General features: G+C 34.2%; 1 protein-coding gene across 5 annotated transcripts in view; it reads left to right on the forward strand.

The window, feature by feature from the left end:
* The window catches only part of Lrch (Leucine-rich-repeats and calponin homology domain protein), a 454905-nt gene that overhangs the window by 281908 nt on the left and 154246 nt on the right, over nucleotides 1-18751 (forward strand). For all 5 annotated transcript variants that reach the window (XM_090411096.1, XM_090411095.1, XM_090411098.1 and 2 more), the window contains one exon: nucleotides 2896-3019. In XM_090411096.1, the coding sequence (XP_090267222.1) occupies nucleotides 2896-3019 (124 nt within the window). The remainder of the gene's footprint in view (nucleotides 1-2895; nucleotides 3020-18751) is intronic.

Raw genomic sequence — 18751 nt, forward strand, 5'->3', positions numbered from 1 at the left:
TGGGATTCTAACAACAGCCTGTTGGTTGGAGAGCGGTTAGAATTTTTAGAATCCAGGGAGAGCCTGGATTCTTAAAGACTTCTGGTCCTGATGGTAAAAAAGAGTCTGCCATCAAATTCACCTATTATTCTCACCTCAGTGTTGTCTAAAAGTAATGGAGAAGGTCATCAAAGATCAACTTCTTTTCGACACCTAGAGAACTGTCAACTAACTAGTGATTACCAATAAGATTCTGCTCATCAAGATCCACAGCAGATCTACTTGCCTATGTCATTCATCTCTAAACACATGGAATGGGTTGGAAAAACTTGTGCTATTGCACTAAACATTTCCAAGGCATTTACTAGGGTATGGCATTGAGGACATCTCAGCAACATGCCATCTAATACCTTCCTACTTTTGTAATTGATTGCCTGTTTTCTTTCAGAATATTCATTGTGCATAATGACAGCAGGTCTTTCTCATCAAATTTTCTGACTAATGCAAGTGTTTCTCAGTCTCTGTTATTTCATCTATCATATACTATCCACAGTCTTGCTGATGACAGTACTCTCCACTGCATCCTGCTCATATGGAAAACCTTGCAGTGCTCAAATATTTCCAAGATCATCTACAATAAGTTATTGAGCATTGATTTCCACACCATCTTCCAATAGGGCAATAACTACTTCACATTCAGTGCTTCCAAAACAGTTTCTTTTCTTCATAAAAGAGACCTTTATTCTTCTCCCTTTACCTTTGATAATGCTGAGCCAGATCTTTCTCTTCTCAGGCTGACTTATTCTAGCCTTTTCTGGCATAAATGCATCACTTCTGTAGCATATTTGACCTTGAACAAAAAAATGAAGTTTTTTAAGGTGCTACTTTTCATCTGTCCATCTATTGCTCTGTACAATTTGCACATCCACATAATGTTGTAATACTGCTGGCACATTTGGAATAGTGCATCTAAAATTTTAGAGAATTTCAGAAGAGAGCAACTTACTGACTGATTCCTCTTTCTCATCTAATATTTCCATTGATGCTGATTCTTTATGTATATAATTCTAACCATTGATGCTATTCAGTAGAATTGGCATCTATCATGTTCCTACTGCTAAATCAAGAACAGGAGCAGCAGCTAACTAATATCCTTTTATAGTGGACTCCTATACATCTTTCTTTCCATATACCTCTATTCTATGAAACATCCTTCCCCATGAAGTAATCTCTAAAAGACTACAACCTCTAAAGAATATCAACAGATTACTTTTCTTTTGACCTCTACCTATGCACATCATTTAGGTTCCCTGTAGCCCACCTTATCTTGCGAGTGATATAAGCAAAAATTAATTCCTCTACACATTAGGTTGGAGATGAATTTCTCACCCTCTGTGAGACCATTGTCCTGCTTATTTGGAGGCATGAAATAGCTTGAATGAGTTCCCCGCTTGGTGTCTAGAGCAGGCTTTCTGGACTATATAAAAATAAATTAAAAATAAAAAAAAAAATTGATTAAAAAAAATCCTTCAGCCCACCTGCTGTACAAAATCTACTATAGATATGCATATAACCTTTCATGGGTTGGAGCAACATAAAAAAATCTTTCTCAAAACTCTCATATCTGTGTTCTCCAGTCTATTTCTAACCCAGTTCTCAGTTTCACAGATTAAAATTAGTTTGAACTGTAGTTTGCATTCAGGCAGTTTTTTGTATCTCATCTGATTTCTCTCCTATTTTATATAAATTTGTTCAGATGGCTCCACACCATATCAGCTTTGTTTATTCTGTTATCTTTTCATATTTAATTGCCATCTTCATTAAAAATGCTTCCAAAATGTTTTACTTCTTCTATAGGTTCTCCATTTAGAATTCAGTTGATATCTTCTCTGTTCCCGCTTATTTTCATGAGTTTTTGTCCTTTTATTATTGATATTCATAACAAATTTGTTACAGCAATTATTTAATATAGTCATAGCATCCTTGTCTTACACCTGATTTTACATCAGATTATCTTCCTGTACCTCTCAATTTTAACTGCTGATTTACAACTAAATCAGCTTTTGTAGTCTATTCAAGAAATATGTATACAAGAAATAGCAGTAAATTAGAACAAATTTCAGAATGGAAGGACACATATCAAGTGGAGTATGTCAGGGAAGTATCCTGGGAAATGACATAACTCATTTGATATAAAAATAAAGACACTATTATTTGCAAAATGATTTAATTGTATTAGCTACATCAGAAGATGATTTACAAAGATCAGCAAAATCATTAAATGAAATTTCAGGATGTAATATGAGAATAAAGTAATGACTTTCAAAGGAGAAAACCCAATAAACTAGTGAATAGATAATAAAATATTAGAACAAGTATACTTTCAAAGATCTAGGATGTGATTTATCATACAAAGATGAAAAGATAGACATTAAAATATCAAATTTTGTTGAAGTAATTAGGTTACAAAGAAGCCAAGTTACTTAACCCTTACAGGCCCATGCAAGGGAAGATGAGATAAATTTGTGGTATGTCCACTTGCATCACTTGAGAAGTTGTTAGTCTTTTAGTTAATGAATAGAATACTTAATTGTTATTTAGTGAATGAAATTGAATATATGATATCATTGACACAGTATCACAGGTATTGAACTGAAATTGCATGAGTGTGTTTAAGTAAATTAGCAATTAAATACCGCTTTGACAAATCTGTTTAGACATAATTTAATTGCTTTCAGTACATATGCAATTTTATTTTAAATGCCATGGCTCTTTATAAACTGACCATAATGATTTTAAGACTTTTGGGGGATTTTAGCATAAAAAATTGTCTCTATTGGTTCAAATACAATAGTTTGAATTATATGAAATGTTCATAGTTGTGAATGTAAAACTGCATTTCCTTTTGTTACTTAGCCATGTCCAAGTCCAGTTGAGATATTAGACCATAATCAAGGAATTGACAACAAAGGTAGTGGAATGCATCCTTCATTAATTCAGGGCTGTAATGGTCTCAGAAACTCCCCAAGGCAAAAGCATGGTAGGTTATGATAAATGTGATTAGATTTATTTATCAGGTAGTCCTTATTCAGATATGATGCACTCATACCCTTATTTAATATTCTATAATCCAACTTAATCCATGTTTAGTTTATTTAACTGTTTTTTTGCTGATATTTCACTAGTGTTAAAGCCATCATCTTCAGAACACACAAACTGTCAGTACATAAACAGAAACAATTAGTCAGTATAGGTAACAGTTTTTAAAATTGTGATGATGGACAACTTAAAGAGCTAAAGTCCTAATTCGTGCCATTTATTGTTGGATAAAGAGTTTCTTCTTCTTTCTCATCTGTCAGATGATGGGTTGAGTCCCTATGAACAAATCTTGCCACCTGGCTCAATCTCTGGCTATATGTCATCTCTCTGAAGCTTGATAACTGATTTTTTTTCAAAAACTGTAACCATCTTAATTGCTGGTTAAGAATTATAGCTATGATATCTTCTCTATAGTTTAATTCATGTTTGACTTGCTCATCTGTTTTGTGTTCTGACCAGTGAGTCTTATTTATTTTTCTTAAGCATTTCATTTTGAATGCTCTGATTTTCTGTATTTCTTTCTGATTGAAAGAAATACAGAAAATCCATATTTATTTTTTCCATGTTAATCCATATTAATTTATTCATAATTAGATGATCCTTTATTAGGTCTGTATTTTACTATTTGTGTTGTCAAATTTGAAAAATGACTGTCATGTGTAAATTGCTTTACTTGTTCAAGTATGTGATTTTCAAAGTTCATTAAAATTTTTTCCTCATCTCTTCCTATTTTCATTATTTTAGTTTTGCTCTCTTCATTTAAAATTTTTGTCTTTTCAATTGTACTCTAGATTCTGCAAGAATAACATCTGCATATTTAACATGATTGATATTCATGCCATTTATTTGTCGAACTGGTTCCTTTGGCTGTGGTTTTGCATATTTCTTTGAGCAGGGTACTTTATATACTCCAGGCACTGAGAGAGAAAGGGTTGATCTTTGGTAGAACAGAGGTGTGTTAAGTTTCCAGTGGAGCTTAAAAGCTGTGTAGAGGTTTTACTTTTTTTAAAGACCTGACAATTTTTTCCAATGTGCCACGGACATAGGGGTTGGCGATGGAATTTCTGAAACCTTCTGAAGGGATGGTCGATGAATAGGTGAGGAACTGATTATTATTATTTTTTTAAATTCTCTAATTACTGTAGCCATTGAATAGGAAGGTGTTGTTGTATATGGTTGAGTTCAGTTAAAAGAGCTTCCACTGGAATCACTGTTATATGCTCTATTGGTTAGCTTTAATGATTCCATATTGTTGAAGGGTGGTTGTGGGAAAGTTTGTGAATGTATCTGTCTGCGTGAGTGAGTTTTCTATATACAGCGTAGGAGAGGTTACCATTTGGAAGATGTGTTACTAAAGTGTCTAGGAAGGGTAAACTAATGTTATTTTCTTTTATCATCGTAAACTGGATTTGTGGATGTAGACATTGAGGTGACTGAGGAAGGAGTATGTCTGGGCCATTAGGCCAAATAGAGAGGGGCTGAGTCTATGCTCATTTTTCAAAATTTTTCATGTAAAAATTGGTGGGGGTGGAGACCCTTGGCACTTCCCTCTGTTTGCAAATTTTGTTTTTCCAGAAAAATAACCTGAATTAATGGCAAAGGAAAAGGGATCTAAGATCTCAGAAGCAAAAACGTTTTTTTAGAGTGTTAAGGTGTCATTTAAGGGAATATTGGTAAACAGTGATGTCAAAGCTTACCAATATATCTGTATTATTTAAAGTTAAATTTTCAAGGTTTTTTTATACAGGATGTGGCAAGTCCAGTGAGGGAGGGGTAAGAGTTTGCCAGCTGTTTTGACAATTTGTAGTATGGAGCATCTGTGTCATCTACTGTAGTAGGTCTTGGTGTGTGTGTGGGGGGGGAATTAGTTTTGTGGATTTTAGGTAAACAATATATCTGGACGGAGTGAGAACCGAAGGGTTTGAGTTTTTTTATCTTTTATCTTACTTTTTTATTTTAACTAAATACCTCTAGCCCTCGATTACTTTACTAGCATTGGAGGGAAGGAATTTAAAATAAAAAAAAAAAAAAAGGTAAGTGCCAGTCTACAGATAATATAATAGATGTATATTATGTGAAGTAAGGCATGGTTCATCATCAAGTACCTTGCATTCTCCATTCCTGTACTCGCTAAACTGAGCCCTTGAGCCTAAAGAGACAGATTAACAAGTGTTAATTTGATCTTAAAATGAGTGTCTCACAGATTTTTAGTAAACTGATGCAGCCATACTTGTTGAGGTTTGGGGAATGTTTTAAAGTTGTTGCTGATTCTAAAAGCAGTCTCTCTGACTTGTAATGATGTAGCAGTTTTGTTTTCTTCCATCTGATCCTATGTGAAGGACTATCCAAGGCATGGTCTGCTAGTCCCAATTTGCCATAAAGATGGTGGCAAATGTATTTTTATGTTCTCAAAGATGGATGTCAGCAGATCTTCCTGTCTATAGTAAGCCAAGTCTCAACTACAGGGCATTTCATATACTCCTGGATGTGATAAAGGAGGACAGTTTGATTTTAGGTGAATGGATGTGGGTTGCTAATTTGATATATAGTTTAAATGGGGTGAAGAGCTAATATTTATTAAGCATTCTGGTTATCTTTTTAGATGTCACTGAATGTATGGGATAGTAACAGTTTTGCTTTAGTCCATTGTATCAGCTAAGGGAGAGGATTTGAAGTAGTGCAGCACTTGGGGATTATAGCCATTGGCTAAAAAGTGACAAAGGTAGGCAAGTTCAATGGTAATAGCATTATCATTAGAACAGATAGCTCTGGCTCTGTGAGATAGTGTGTTTAGGATATATATCAATACCATATTGATATCTGTTTATTTTGTTTATTAAAATAAAATAAAAATGAGCCAGATGATGGTGTGAGTCTTGAGACGATTGAATAAATAGAAAAGATGAACCACTTGGAAGGCATGTGGCTAGTGTATCTAGAAAGGGCACAGAGCTAATAGAAATGTATTTAAGCACACTAAAAATGTAAAAAAAAAAAAAAAAAAAAAAAAAAAAAATGCACTAAACTATGTATGTATGTGTGTTTACATTTATAATATGAAAATGATTAAAACTTTTTTTGAGACCTAGGATTATAATAGACAAGTCACACTAAAAATGTACTTAATGTGTTTGGATCATGTAGCCAAATAGCAAACACATCATCAGCATTTCACAGCCAGACCACTGGCTGTGAAATGCTGGTTTAAGAGTAGTTCTGTTTGAGTGCTTGATTCTGTGTTTTATGTAGAAATTGGCCAAAGGGGGGAGATGGGGAGCCCATGGCTATCCCATCTAGTTGGTTGTATATTTTCCCTTTCTGTGTGAAATAGCCAGCATGTACTGTAAATTTGAATAATTAAAATATATCTGAGAAGTGTAACTTTAACAAATCAAGAGTCTCAGTTAATGGTACATTAGTGAATAGTGAAGTAAAGCAATATCAGAACTAATAATTGCGTCTGAATTTTTAAAATTATGGTTTGTAATATATTTTTAGGTGAACAGAATTTTTTTTACAAATGAGTAAAAATTGCTTATGAGGAATGCTAGCAATTTAGCCAAATGTTTAGCAAGTTTATATGTAAGAATTCTTATACTATCAATAATTGGGCATAGGGATGTATCTTTTGAATTTTTGGTGCTCTGTATATTCTTGGGTGGCTTTACTTGAAAAAACTTGAGTTTGAAGGAACTTCCTAGCCTAAAGAGACTTGACAGTTTCTTTAGGTTAGGAAGTGATTTTCTTCAGTAATTTAATGACTTTATTCTTATGTGTGTATAGAGCACAATAAATTCACAAACAAGATACACTCCTGCAACCAATTGTTGATAGTATATAAGCATTCTTACAAACTTACTAGACCGCGCGGTTAGCCTAGTGGCTTTGCGCTTCGCAACCATATGCCTGGGGAAGGAGTGTCCCAGGTTCGATTCCCGTTGTAGACGTGAGGAATTTGAGGATCTTCCTCAGGCATAGCCAAGTTAGCTGGTCTTGGGCGCGGTCAGTAGGGTTTTTTTTCTGCCAGTTTATCTGGCGTTTTTCACCCCGCAAACCGGCCCCGTGAACATACGCCTCTACAGTCAAAAAAAATACCCCCCCCCCCCCCCCCCAGTGGCAGGCCAGGCGACAGGTCGGTTGGGAGTAGTACTAATAAGAAGTCGCATCTAAGTAACACGTGGACCCTGCATAGGAAGCGGGAATAACGTGTAGAAGAAGACAAACTTACTAAACATTTGGCTAAATTACTAGACTCCCCCCTCACAGGTAATTTTTCCTAATTTGTAAAAAAAAAAAAAAAAAATCACCTAAAAATATATATATATTAAAAACCATAATGTTAAAAGTTCAGACATATGATTAGTTTTGATATTACTTTACTGTTCACTAATGTACCATTAACTGATACTCTTGATTTGTCAGGCACACTCACTACCTGCCAGGCATATTTGAATTATTCAGATTTACAGTACATGCTGGTTATTTCACATGGAAAGGGAAAATATACAAACAGCTAGATAGGGCAATCATGGGGTCCCCAACCCTCCTTTTGCCCAATTTCTACATAGAACTAAACATTTGAACATAGCCACTATCAAACCAGTGGGTCTGGCTGCAAATTGTTGATGTGTTTTCTGTTTGGCTACCCGGTCCAAACATATTAGGCATATTTTTAGTACACTTAAATAGACAACACCCTAAAATCCACTTCACAATGGAAAAAGGAAATCTAATAGCTATCTGCCCTTCTTAGATACACTAGTCACATGCCTTCCAAATGGTTCATTATCTTTTTTTTTTTTATTTATAAAAAACCTACATACTCACACCATCATCTGGTTCATCAATGTGGTATCCTAAACACACTATCTTACAGTCAGAGCTGTGTGGATAATGATGCTAACATTAAATTTGCTTACCTTTGTCACAGTTTTTAGTCAATGGCTATAATCCCCCCCCCCCCCAAAAAAAAATAGAAAAAGACTGATTGCTGCACTACCTCAAATCTCCTCCCCTCCCAAATATGCTAGACTACAACAAAACTACTGCTATCCCATAAATTAAAGATGCCAAGAAATTATAGTCTTGGTTTGTCACTTGATGACTTAGGCTACTTGTATATAAAGGTTAATGACTACAAATAAATTGCCTTAGTATCCCATTAATGCAATGTACACACACACACCCTTACAGACATGTATAATTCTATGCATTATGGAAGGGTCACCACCCAGACTGGTTTCGACCTTTATTGAGGTCTCATCAGTGGGAGCCACACCCAGTAGTCAATGTTTCGACTTCTTGTATATGGGTAATATAACTCTCAATAAAAATTTAATGGAGTGAAATAGCACTAGGAAAAGATTAAAAATAGTATTTAATGCTTCCAATATTTCATCTCAGTTACAGAGACATTGCTAGGGAGTAAAAAAAATGAGACTTGTAACACACACAAGGCAGTACAAAACTAACTGAAACATATGGATGAAAGACTACAGTCCTACCTAGGTGGGACACCCTCAATGGACACCTGTTGGTGGCCTAGGATGTAAAATGTAAACTGGGATCTGGAAGTATTAGTGTTTCTGATCTTCCTGTCTGTCCATAGTAAGCCAACTTGCAGGAACTCATAATCAAATTCCTGACATATTTTTTCAGGGGATGTAAAGGAACTTATAATTCCACATGAAAAGTTGCATCATTACTGACTTCCTAACAACAATTTTCTTCCAGATTAGCCTGTTATCTGTCAATATTCCAATATTATCAGCTCTTACATATCTGTCTTCTAAAGCACTTTTTACTGTATCAATCCACCTACATCTCAGTCTTTCTTTGTTGTCCTTTTCCTGCCATCCTGGCAAAGAACAATTGTTTGGCTAATCTTTCCTCTCCTATTATGTTTAAGTGCCCATTATTTTCTAGGAACTTTCAATATGCTTCTTTTCCTTGACTGCTTCTTTAACTTCTTGAATCCACCATGGAGTTCTGATTTTTCTATCTTTGCAGATTACCTCACCACATGCCTCTTTGGCTGAATCAAAGTTCTTTAGGGTTTGCCACTGAATTTCCAAGGTTTGGTTCTTGTTCTCAAACTCTTTCAGTTTTTTTTTTAATAATGTCTGTGTATTTCAGTCTATGGTTTCCATCTAATAGCTGTTCAACTTTGATTTCTTTCAAATCTTGTTATACACCCTACTTTTCAATATGAAGTTCGATTTTATTCTGCTCAATACTAAATGGTGATCACTTCCTATTCCAAATCCTTTGTATACTTATGTGCCCTGAACCATTGAGAAAACATCACTATTGACTGAATAACATAGTCAGTGAGACTTATCTTATTCTTTACATCTTCTCTCCATGTGAATTTGTGCAGATTTTTATGTCGGAGCATGTTAGTATAATTAGTCCATGTCTTGAACAGAAATCTAGCAAGTACTTACCATTTTTATTAACGTTCTTATATAGTTAAACCTGTAGAGGGGATGGGCAACCCCTCACCCACGGGCAAAATTTCGCCTGCGAGTCTATTTCAATTCGCTCCTTTGCTGATGTACTCTTATGTACATGTAAATAAAATTTTATAATAATTTAAATGTATTATAATTAAATTTATTTAAATGTAAATAACTAAATATACAAAATCAAAAATAACTATATTACATAAAATATGATTGTCATACGTCTGGCAACCATCAAATCGAGACCAGCCATTAAAATAAAAAGAAATCGGGAGCATTTCTCGCGGGCAAAGTTCAGACTTTCTCTGACTGGTTGCTTCCCAATTACCGCCATGACATTTTCCTGCATGTCAAAACATATTGCCTTTTGACTTTGTTTTTCTCATGCAGTACTGAGAGTGCCTTGTAATTAACCAGTTGACAACTTTATTCAATTTATTTTTTTAAATGACACGTTGTAGTGAAAAGCATAAAAGAAGTGGTGAATGTGCTCTGTTTTGTGAAAAATGGACAGAACTATACTTCTTTATTGAAATTAATGACAGGTGCATTTGTCTTGTTTGTAACAAACATGTTGCTGTTTACAAAAAAATATAATCTTGAACGACATTATTTGAGTAAGCATAAAAATATGAAAATTTAAAAGAATCAGAACGTTTAGACAAGATAGCGAGTTTGAAAGAAAATATAATCAAAAGCCAATCTCTTTTTAAAAAGCTTATTCAGGAAAGACCATCTGTAACTCAAGCTAGTTATGTGTTGTGTGAGCAAATTGCTAAAAAAACTTAAAACCCATAATGAAGGCAAGTTTGTGAAAGATTGCATCCTTACTGTCTTCGAGATTTTATGTCCAGAAAAACAGAGTTTGTTTAAAAATATTAACCTATCAAGAAGAACTGTTTCTGACCATATTAAAGATATCGCTGATGACATCCAAACTTCTTTGAAAGTAGATTCAGCAGTATTTGTGTTTTACTCATTAGATGAGATTCCTGATCTGATTTTAATCATCGATGAGACTACTGATCTGTCAAATACTGCAAAAATGGCTATATTTATACGGGGAATAACTACAGATTTCAATATATGAGAAGAATTTCTTACTTTAAAATCAATGAACCGGACAACTAAAGATGAAGATTTATTTGAAATGGTCAATTCAGCATTAAAGGATTTAGATTTACCGTTTGAAAAACTGAGTGGTCTCGCTACAGATGGTGCTCCATCCATGGTACGTCGTCAAAAAGGGCTCGTGGCTCTGATGAGGAATGAATTTAAGAAACGTCAATTGAACCCAAATACTTTAATTGTGCATCACTGCTTCATTCATATGGAAAAACTATGTGAAAAGTCACTCAAGATGAACAGTGTCATGAATGTAGTAACAAAGGCCATTTATTTGATAAAAAGTAAAGGGCTGAACAACAGGGAATTCAAAGAATTTTTTCAAGATCTTGAAGCTGAATATGAGGACTTGTTGTACCATTGTGAAGTTAGGTGGCTAATTAGACCACAAATGACCAAGCAATTTTATGAACTGAAAAACGAAGTGAAAATTTTCTTGGACGTTAAAGGTGTCCCCATTAAAGAATTGGAGGATGAAAAGTTTCAAAGTAATTTAGCATTTTTAGTAGACATAACTAGTCATTCAAATAATCTAAATTTGAAATTACAAGGCCCCAATGACCTCTTTGCCCACTCATATCAAGAGCTTTGAATCAATGCTTCAATTATTTCTTACCCAACTGAAAAAAAAACCGCTTTACTCATTTTCCAAAATTAAGAGAACACAATCCAAACTCAACAAGTGAGTATATTGATGAGTGTCAAAGTGTTTTGAATCAATTTCAAAGGAGATTTGAAGATATAAAAAATCAAAAAATTGAGTTACAAATATTTTAAACAGCTTTTGATATATGCCCTGAGGAAGCTCCCGATTCCTTGCAATTAGAGCTGATTAATTGCAGTGTGATAACACTTTGAGATCAAAATATAGTAATCTGCCTATATTGGACTTTTACAAATCTATTGATTCTGAGAAATTCCATTCTTTAAAAATAGCTTCTCAGTTTTCTACTACTTATCAATGCGAGCAATTTTTTTCAAAATTAACTCTGGCAAAAAATTGCCTTCGTATAAGACTCGCTGACGAAAATCTCGTCAATGAACTACAAGTAGCCGTCTCATCAAGGGCGGCTAATATTTCTAAGCTTTCACAAAAAAAGCAGTTTCAACCTTCTCACTAAAAAGTTTAAGATTAAAGGTAAGCTTCATTAACATTGATGAAATATTTATTATGCTATTATTGCTTTAATAAAGTTCTCAGTTAAAGTAAAATAAATATCATTTTGTAAATAAATGAAATATAGCCTTTGCTTGATTTTTATGTCTACACGATTGTAATTAAAAGATACCATATCAGATGAGAATGTTGCACATTTACTTATTGAGATATATACTGCACACTACATACACTATATATGAGTTAAAATTTGCCAGTTGCCCATGGAGGTTTTTATATTAGCAATTTTTGCCCTTGATACTAAAAAGGTTCCCCACCCCTGCTGTAGAGTATCCATAACTATAGAATAACATGTATGCCACAATAAATAACATTTTTATTATGTAAATATTTCTTTTGTCATATCTCATAAGACAAAATATTTACATAGTAAAAGTTATTTACTGTGGCATATGTGTTATTCTATAATAATTAGCTTGGCTCTTCTGCAGATTTTCCCAAAACATTCTGATGTCTTATAATAATTTCCTGTTCTGCTCTTTAGATCTCCAACAAGGACTAACTTTTCCATTTTTGCTATGTCATCTGCCTTCTCTAATGACTCGAAAAATTTTGCCACTTCTTCCTTATTAGAACCATAAGCACAAATAAGTCTCATTATCCAGTTTCTGATTCTGTAGCCTGCATCACTCTACATGATATTGCTGCCATTCAGGAAGATTATCCTCGTATAATAGCATAAATATTAGAGCTACTCCTTTTTCCCTGATTGTTATTTCCTGAATATAACATCTTGTATTTGTTGCTTAAAAAGATCTTGCCTGTTTTGGGCTTCTTTGTTTCAGTAACACCTATTATGTTGATCTGGTACTTATTCAATTCTTCTTCTAGTTCCATTGATTCTTCTTATGTTGATGGTGCCAATCTTGATCTCTGCTAATGTTGAGTTGGAGTTTGGGTTTGTTCTAGTATTTGACATTTCGCTATTCGCTCTGGTTACCTGACGAAAACAACAGGGGCCTTGTTTAACTGGGAAATGTCCCAGCTGACATGAAATTTCATCATGTTGTACCATCATTTTGAGTTATGGTTTAAGCTAATAAGAATAGATTTGGTTGGCTACATCCAAATTTACTGCCAAACCTCATTTGTTCAGTATCCACATAGATACCCAGCAAGATGCAGCACGAGGTGGTAAGGATTAGACATCAAGTGAGAAGTCCTGTTAATTTTGCCACTTTCCTCCGAAAGGCTATCTGGGGGTCTTCTCCCTCCAACCTTGACCCTTTAACCCCCCCCCCCCCCATGCAGGAACTAGAAATTCTGTATATGCAGAACTGAGAGTGCTGGTAGTTTTGTCTTCCTGTCTCCTAAGCTTGTCATTTTAACCAGCTTTGTATTTACACAAAGTGTTACAAAATTTTATGGCTTCATATGGCTAGCCACACCCCATATGGTCACTTTTGGGACCTCCCGCTGCCCTTTACTTACTGCCTGAGATAGTTGTCTCTCAAGAACTCAAGAAATTCACTTTCTTTATTTTCATATATTATCTCTTCATTCCAATCTATACTGCATAATTAAAATTGCCCATAATGTTCACCTTTTCCTTGTTCACTAAGAGATATTTCCAACTAAATATCTCTCTTCCTATCACATTGTACCCTTCGATTTCTATTCCCGTTAGGATAACATCTTCATTTAACCATGTTTCATTTTTTCCAATGATTTTAAGGCAAATAAACTCAATTATTTGAATAAAGCCAGATTGCTCCCTTGAAGCTATGATCATCAAGCAAAAATTGTCATACTTCGGACATATTATGCGGGCAAATGACAGTCTGGAGTATGGTGATGCTTTTTAAAGTTGATGGAAGCAGGAGAAGAGGAAGACCAAGAATTAGATGGGTGGATGGAGTTAAAGAAGCAATTAGAGTGCACTTGGAGGTTCTGAAAGACATGGTCAAAGACAGATCCGTATGTTCATGGAGTTGCCAGGAGTCGGAAACGACTCGATGGATCATAACACACAAACTCGATCACTGAAACAATTTCATCTCCCTTATTTCTGATACTTGGGCATATGTAAATAAAAACAGCAATACTAAACACCTTGTGAAAACAAGATGTTTGGTATGCTAGACTGTGATTAAGTATATGTCAAGCAATCCAATAATAGAATGAGTCAGAGAATGAATGATTTTAATATTTTTGGATAAGAAAATCTCTGAAGTGTAGATTTATTTTAGAAGCCCTTAGATCCAGTTATTTTTGTAGTTATGTAATTTCATTTAAAGTGTATATATCGTTTTAGTTTCATTAAATGTATATGCTTTTTTTATTTGGTTTAGAGTCGATAATTTTTTGGATTCCGGAAGTTAAGTCATTGCAACAATCAGAATTGAACCCTTGTGTGATTAATAAACACTAGGTGTATAAAAACAATCTTTACAGAGAAATTAAATGATAAATCATTATAATAACATTATTTAACAAAGCTTATATGTTTCCTCTGGGTCTCCAGAGGAAGACCAAGATATAGGTGGATTGATACTGTACAAAGTGCCTTAGACGATAGAAATATAAGATCTGATAATGTTGGAGTCTTGACAAGTAACAGACTGATTTGGAGGAAAATTGTAGATAGGAAGTTAGTAATGATGTAAATTTTTCATGTAGTACTATCATATCCTGTACACCCTTTAAGGGTACATGGCAGGAATTTGATGATGATGATATTATGTTTCTTAAAGCTGTATTGCTAGCTACATTATCATCCTACAAAATACTTCTGTATAGTAAAAAAAAATTAATACAAATAGATAGTTTGCACCTAATACAAATAGAAGCCATGAAACTAATGCAGATACTGGTTGTTGGGAGATACATGTATGAAGGAGACATTTGCAAACACTCTTGTAAATTTTTATATAAAGTATTGCAATGTATTTTTATTCTTTATCTTTATTTCAATTTTGTATCTTTTGAACTTGCTTTTGATATATACTTCAATATTTTATCTCTTTCGCTTATTTAATTTACTTAACTTAACTTAATCTACTTAATAGTCATGACACCGTTGTTCTTAATCCATTACTTGACTTAGTCTACTACAGTTAATCCTTTCTTTCAATTAGACCCTCCACTTTTCTCAATGTTGTAACTATGCATAATCACGTGCATGAAATTCTATAACTTAAGAATTGCCTCTGGTTCGAGTCGATTCCTTTGTCTAAACAGCAAGCGTTTTTCTATATTGATTTCTGAAAAAAAAAAAATTTTTTTTTTTTTTTCGACTACACCATCAGAATTCACAGATGAGACTTAAATATCCTTCCATTAGAAAAAAACACTCAACAAAGCATGTTAATATCTCTCACACTTATCACTATGTCAGCAATGCAATACTCTATTCTTCAGTTGTGGCTACTTATCTCCCTAGGTCACACAGGTTCGGTCTTTTATGAGAAGTGCATTGGTATATAGGAATCAGGCAAGTTATTTGACAAGCAAAACAATTTATTCGTGCTAATTAAAGTACAATAAAGTTAACACTAAGCATGCAATCCTTTTCCCGGCTCTATGCTTCTCAGCAATATAAGCTTAGACCTTAAATTATCCAATTTAGTTCAGCAATCCTCCTTTAAGTAAACAGGCTAAGGTAATATTTATGCTTACGCTTAAGTCATACAACATAACAGACCTACACATACTATACCACAGGCAAGCTTAGACAATAAATAACATTATGCACATTAATTTTCACTTTGTAACAGTGCTATCTTATCTCATGCAACTAAGCAAGTTATTTCTCAATGGTTAGCTAATTGCCTTCAGTCCTGAAGTAATGCTAACAAAAAAAAAAAAAAAAAAAAAGACCTACACATACTATACCACAGGCAAGCTTAGACAATAAATAACATTATGCACATTAATTTTCACTTTGTAACAGTGCTATCTTATCTCACGCAACTAAGCAAGTTATTTCTCAATGGTTAGCTAATTGCCTTCAGTCCTGAAGTAATGCTAACAACAAAAAAAAAAAAAAAAAAAAAAAAAAAAAACTAGAGCAATCTCTGCCACAATTTCTGCCTCTAGTTAAATCATATAATGGATCTTACTTGGTATTTAGTCATCTAGTCCACATCAGTAGATCCTCAAGATCATTATTACTTTCTTTCTTTTGATATTGCACACATGCATGGGCACCTTTTTCCGATATCGACGAAGGCATTTCCACAGGTAGAGATCATCAGGAACCTTCGCAGCTGGAAATCCGGAACTCACTTTCTTCATTGCTTAAACGGCCAATCTAGTATCTTCGGGTGTCTGCTGGCTGGAACGGGATTCCTCGACCTAGAATCGGCAGGACATACTCGAACCAGAACATAAGCTAGGCAAAAACGAACTTATCTAGCGACGATCATCGAAATGACCTCTCCTCCCAAGTGGTCTTCTAGCTAACTACGACTGATCTTCTCCAAATTGAACCCTCTTCATGACGACTGACCTTCTCCGAAAAAAACAGACTTCTGAGTGTGTTCCTGACTCTCTCGATGTCTCCCCTTTTATGCTGCTCAATCGACCTTGTATTCTGCTACTATTTCATTCCCCTTGGTATTCATAGAGGTCCCCCCCCCCACCTTTTAGGTTGCTGCGTAAAGGCGGGAAATCCTGTACATTCTTGACCTTCGTGTGTGCGCGATGGCCTTAGGTCTTATTCTTAATCCTGGTCTGGGATATTTCTTTGTCTTAACAATCTATTGTTACAATTCATTCAAACTTTTTTTTTTTTTTTTTTGTTGTTGTTGTTGTTGTACAGCAAATCAATAGTTAAATATTAACCAAAATCACAAATATGTTAAATTAATTTCAATTCCTAAGTAAAATCGGTATAGAAAGAATCTATTCTAAGATTTCTGTCTATAAAGATTTTACATTGTGTTCATTTTGAACTGATATGGCACTTAGAATAGTTTAATGACTTTGAACAGGGAGAGTTGTAGGAATGTCTTAATTAACTGCTAGGGTATAACTCTGTTTTCGGATATTCTATATTTTCCTAGCATGAGTGTATGGAACATGATACAAAAATTAAAATTTAATTGAGAATCTTGTCCCAGAAAACCACAAATATTTACAGAAACAATCTGTTTGAAGCATATACCTATTAGGCATTCTAATCACACGCACACACACACATGCACAGCTTGCATGAATATGTGAGTTAACAGCATGAAGGGAGTTGAATTTCCTTGGGTGAACTTCTGTCCACAGATCTCTGATAATGAGAATTGATGTTCAGTGATGGTTGCAGTGGTAGGTAAACCACAAAAACCAGGCCAGAAATGGGTGTACTCTTAAATATTGAATCTTGTTTCAGCAGTCTATTTTTTCATCAAGTGGAAGAATGTGGATCTGGCATATTCCACAAGCAGGACTATATATCCATGTTATTGTGGAAGCATAACAGTGAAATGTTCTAGTGGTATAGAATTGATCTTCTTGTTTTATCTTTACTGCCATGATTGGAGAAGTGTATACTTCATGTTTTAGTGACCTGAATTCCATATCTTAGGTTAAGGGCCCATACCTGTTCCATCAAGACAATTCCACCTGTCACACAGCAAAGCTCACTATGCCTGGGTTTGAGTATAATTACATACTTCTAATGGGCCAGCCATCAGAACCTTGATCTAAACTCACCTTCATGCTTGTGAGATAAGCAGGAAAAAAAAAAAAGTGCAGAAGTACTTGTCTCTAGAAGCAAACCATCCCACGATGAGTGGAGGCTAACTTTCAGTAAAACTTGTCAGAAGTGTATAGTTTATCAATCTGAAAGCCACAATACAGGCCAAAGATCATAATCTTCATCTACATCATATTAAAAAGGCAATACTTCAATATTTATTTATTTATTTATTTATTATTTTATGAAAACGATATAAACGTAAAAATTGCAAAATATTTAAAAATAACAGGTGTAATTAAACTCTATATTTAAACCAAACTTAGTTCAAAAACAAACCAGGCTAAAAGTATACAATACATTAGCCCTACCAGTCTTAATGTATGGAAGCGAAATCTGGACAATAAAACAAAGACAAACAACAGCAGAAATGAAGTTTATGAGAAAAACTGCAAAGTATACCCTATTTGATCACAAAAGAAACGAAGATATTATGAAAGAATTAAACCAAGAACCAGTAATAGAAAAAATTAAAATATATAAACATAAATGGATGGAACACGTTCAAAGAATGAAAACAGAACCAAAACAAGCCTTAAAGTACAAGCCATTAGGAAAAAGAAAACCAGGACGTCCTCTTAAACGATTCAGCGATGACTTCTAAGGCCGGAACAGGCCATGCTAGGGGCCTAAATCCTTGATACGCATGATGATGGTTTTTTTTGTGTGTGTGTGTGGGGGGATGTTCCAATATTTTTGGGAATATATTGTATATCAAGAGCTCATGGCTATCATGGTTTTCATAGCTGATGAGACAAGGGATTAACTCATTATACAGACCAAGAGTTATGCACATCATAGATTATAAATTGATCTAGTGGTAAAACTACATTGATTTGTTATTGATTCCATAGTAAATGACTTTATTATGGAATTTGCTGAGGAATTTTTTTTTTTTTTTTTTTTTAAATTATAATAATCTGTCAGTAAATAATTTTGTATACAGTAATTCACATGAGATGTGGCTAGAAATTTCTAGTTCATATTACAGACATATAAAGAACACAGTCAAGCTGTTGGAAAAGACATGCAAAATTACCATGTCCATGTATGATTTTCATTTGAATGGTTGTTACCAATCAAAATATGCACGTGTTCTTTCAAACAGGTCATGAACACTTTTGGTATGATTTTTCTGAAAGATGTTATGAATGCCAGTTATCTTGTTCTTTTAAAGTTTTCACTGATTCTCTAAAACTTACTTAGGTATATGGAAGG

The sequence above is a fragment of the Typopeltis vanoorti genome, chromosome 21 (assembly GCF_054136105.1).
Source record: "Typopeltis vanoorti isolate ZY-2024b chromosome 21, IOZ_Tvanoo_1.0, whole genome shotgun sequence".
Lineage (NCBI taxonomy): Eukaryota > Metazoa > Arthropoda > Arachnida > Uropygi > Thelyphonidae > Typopeltis > Typopeltis vanoorti.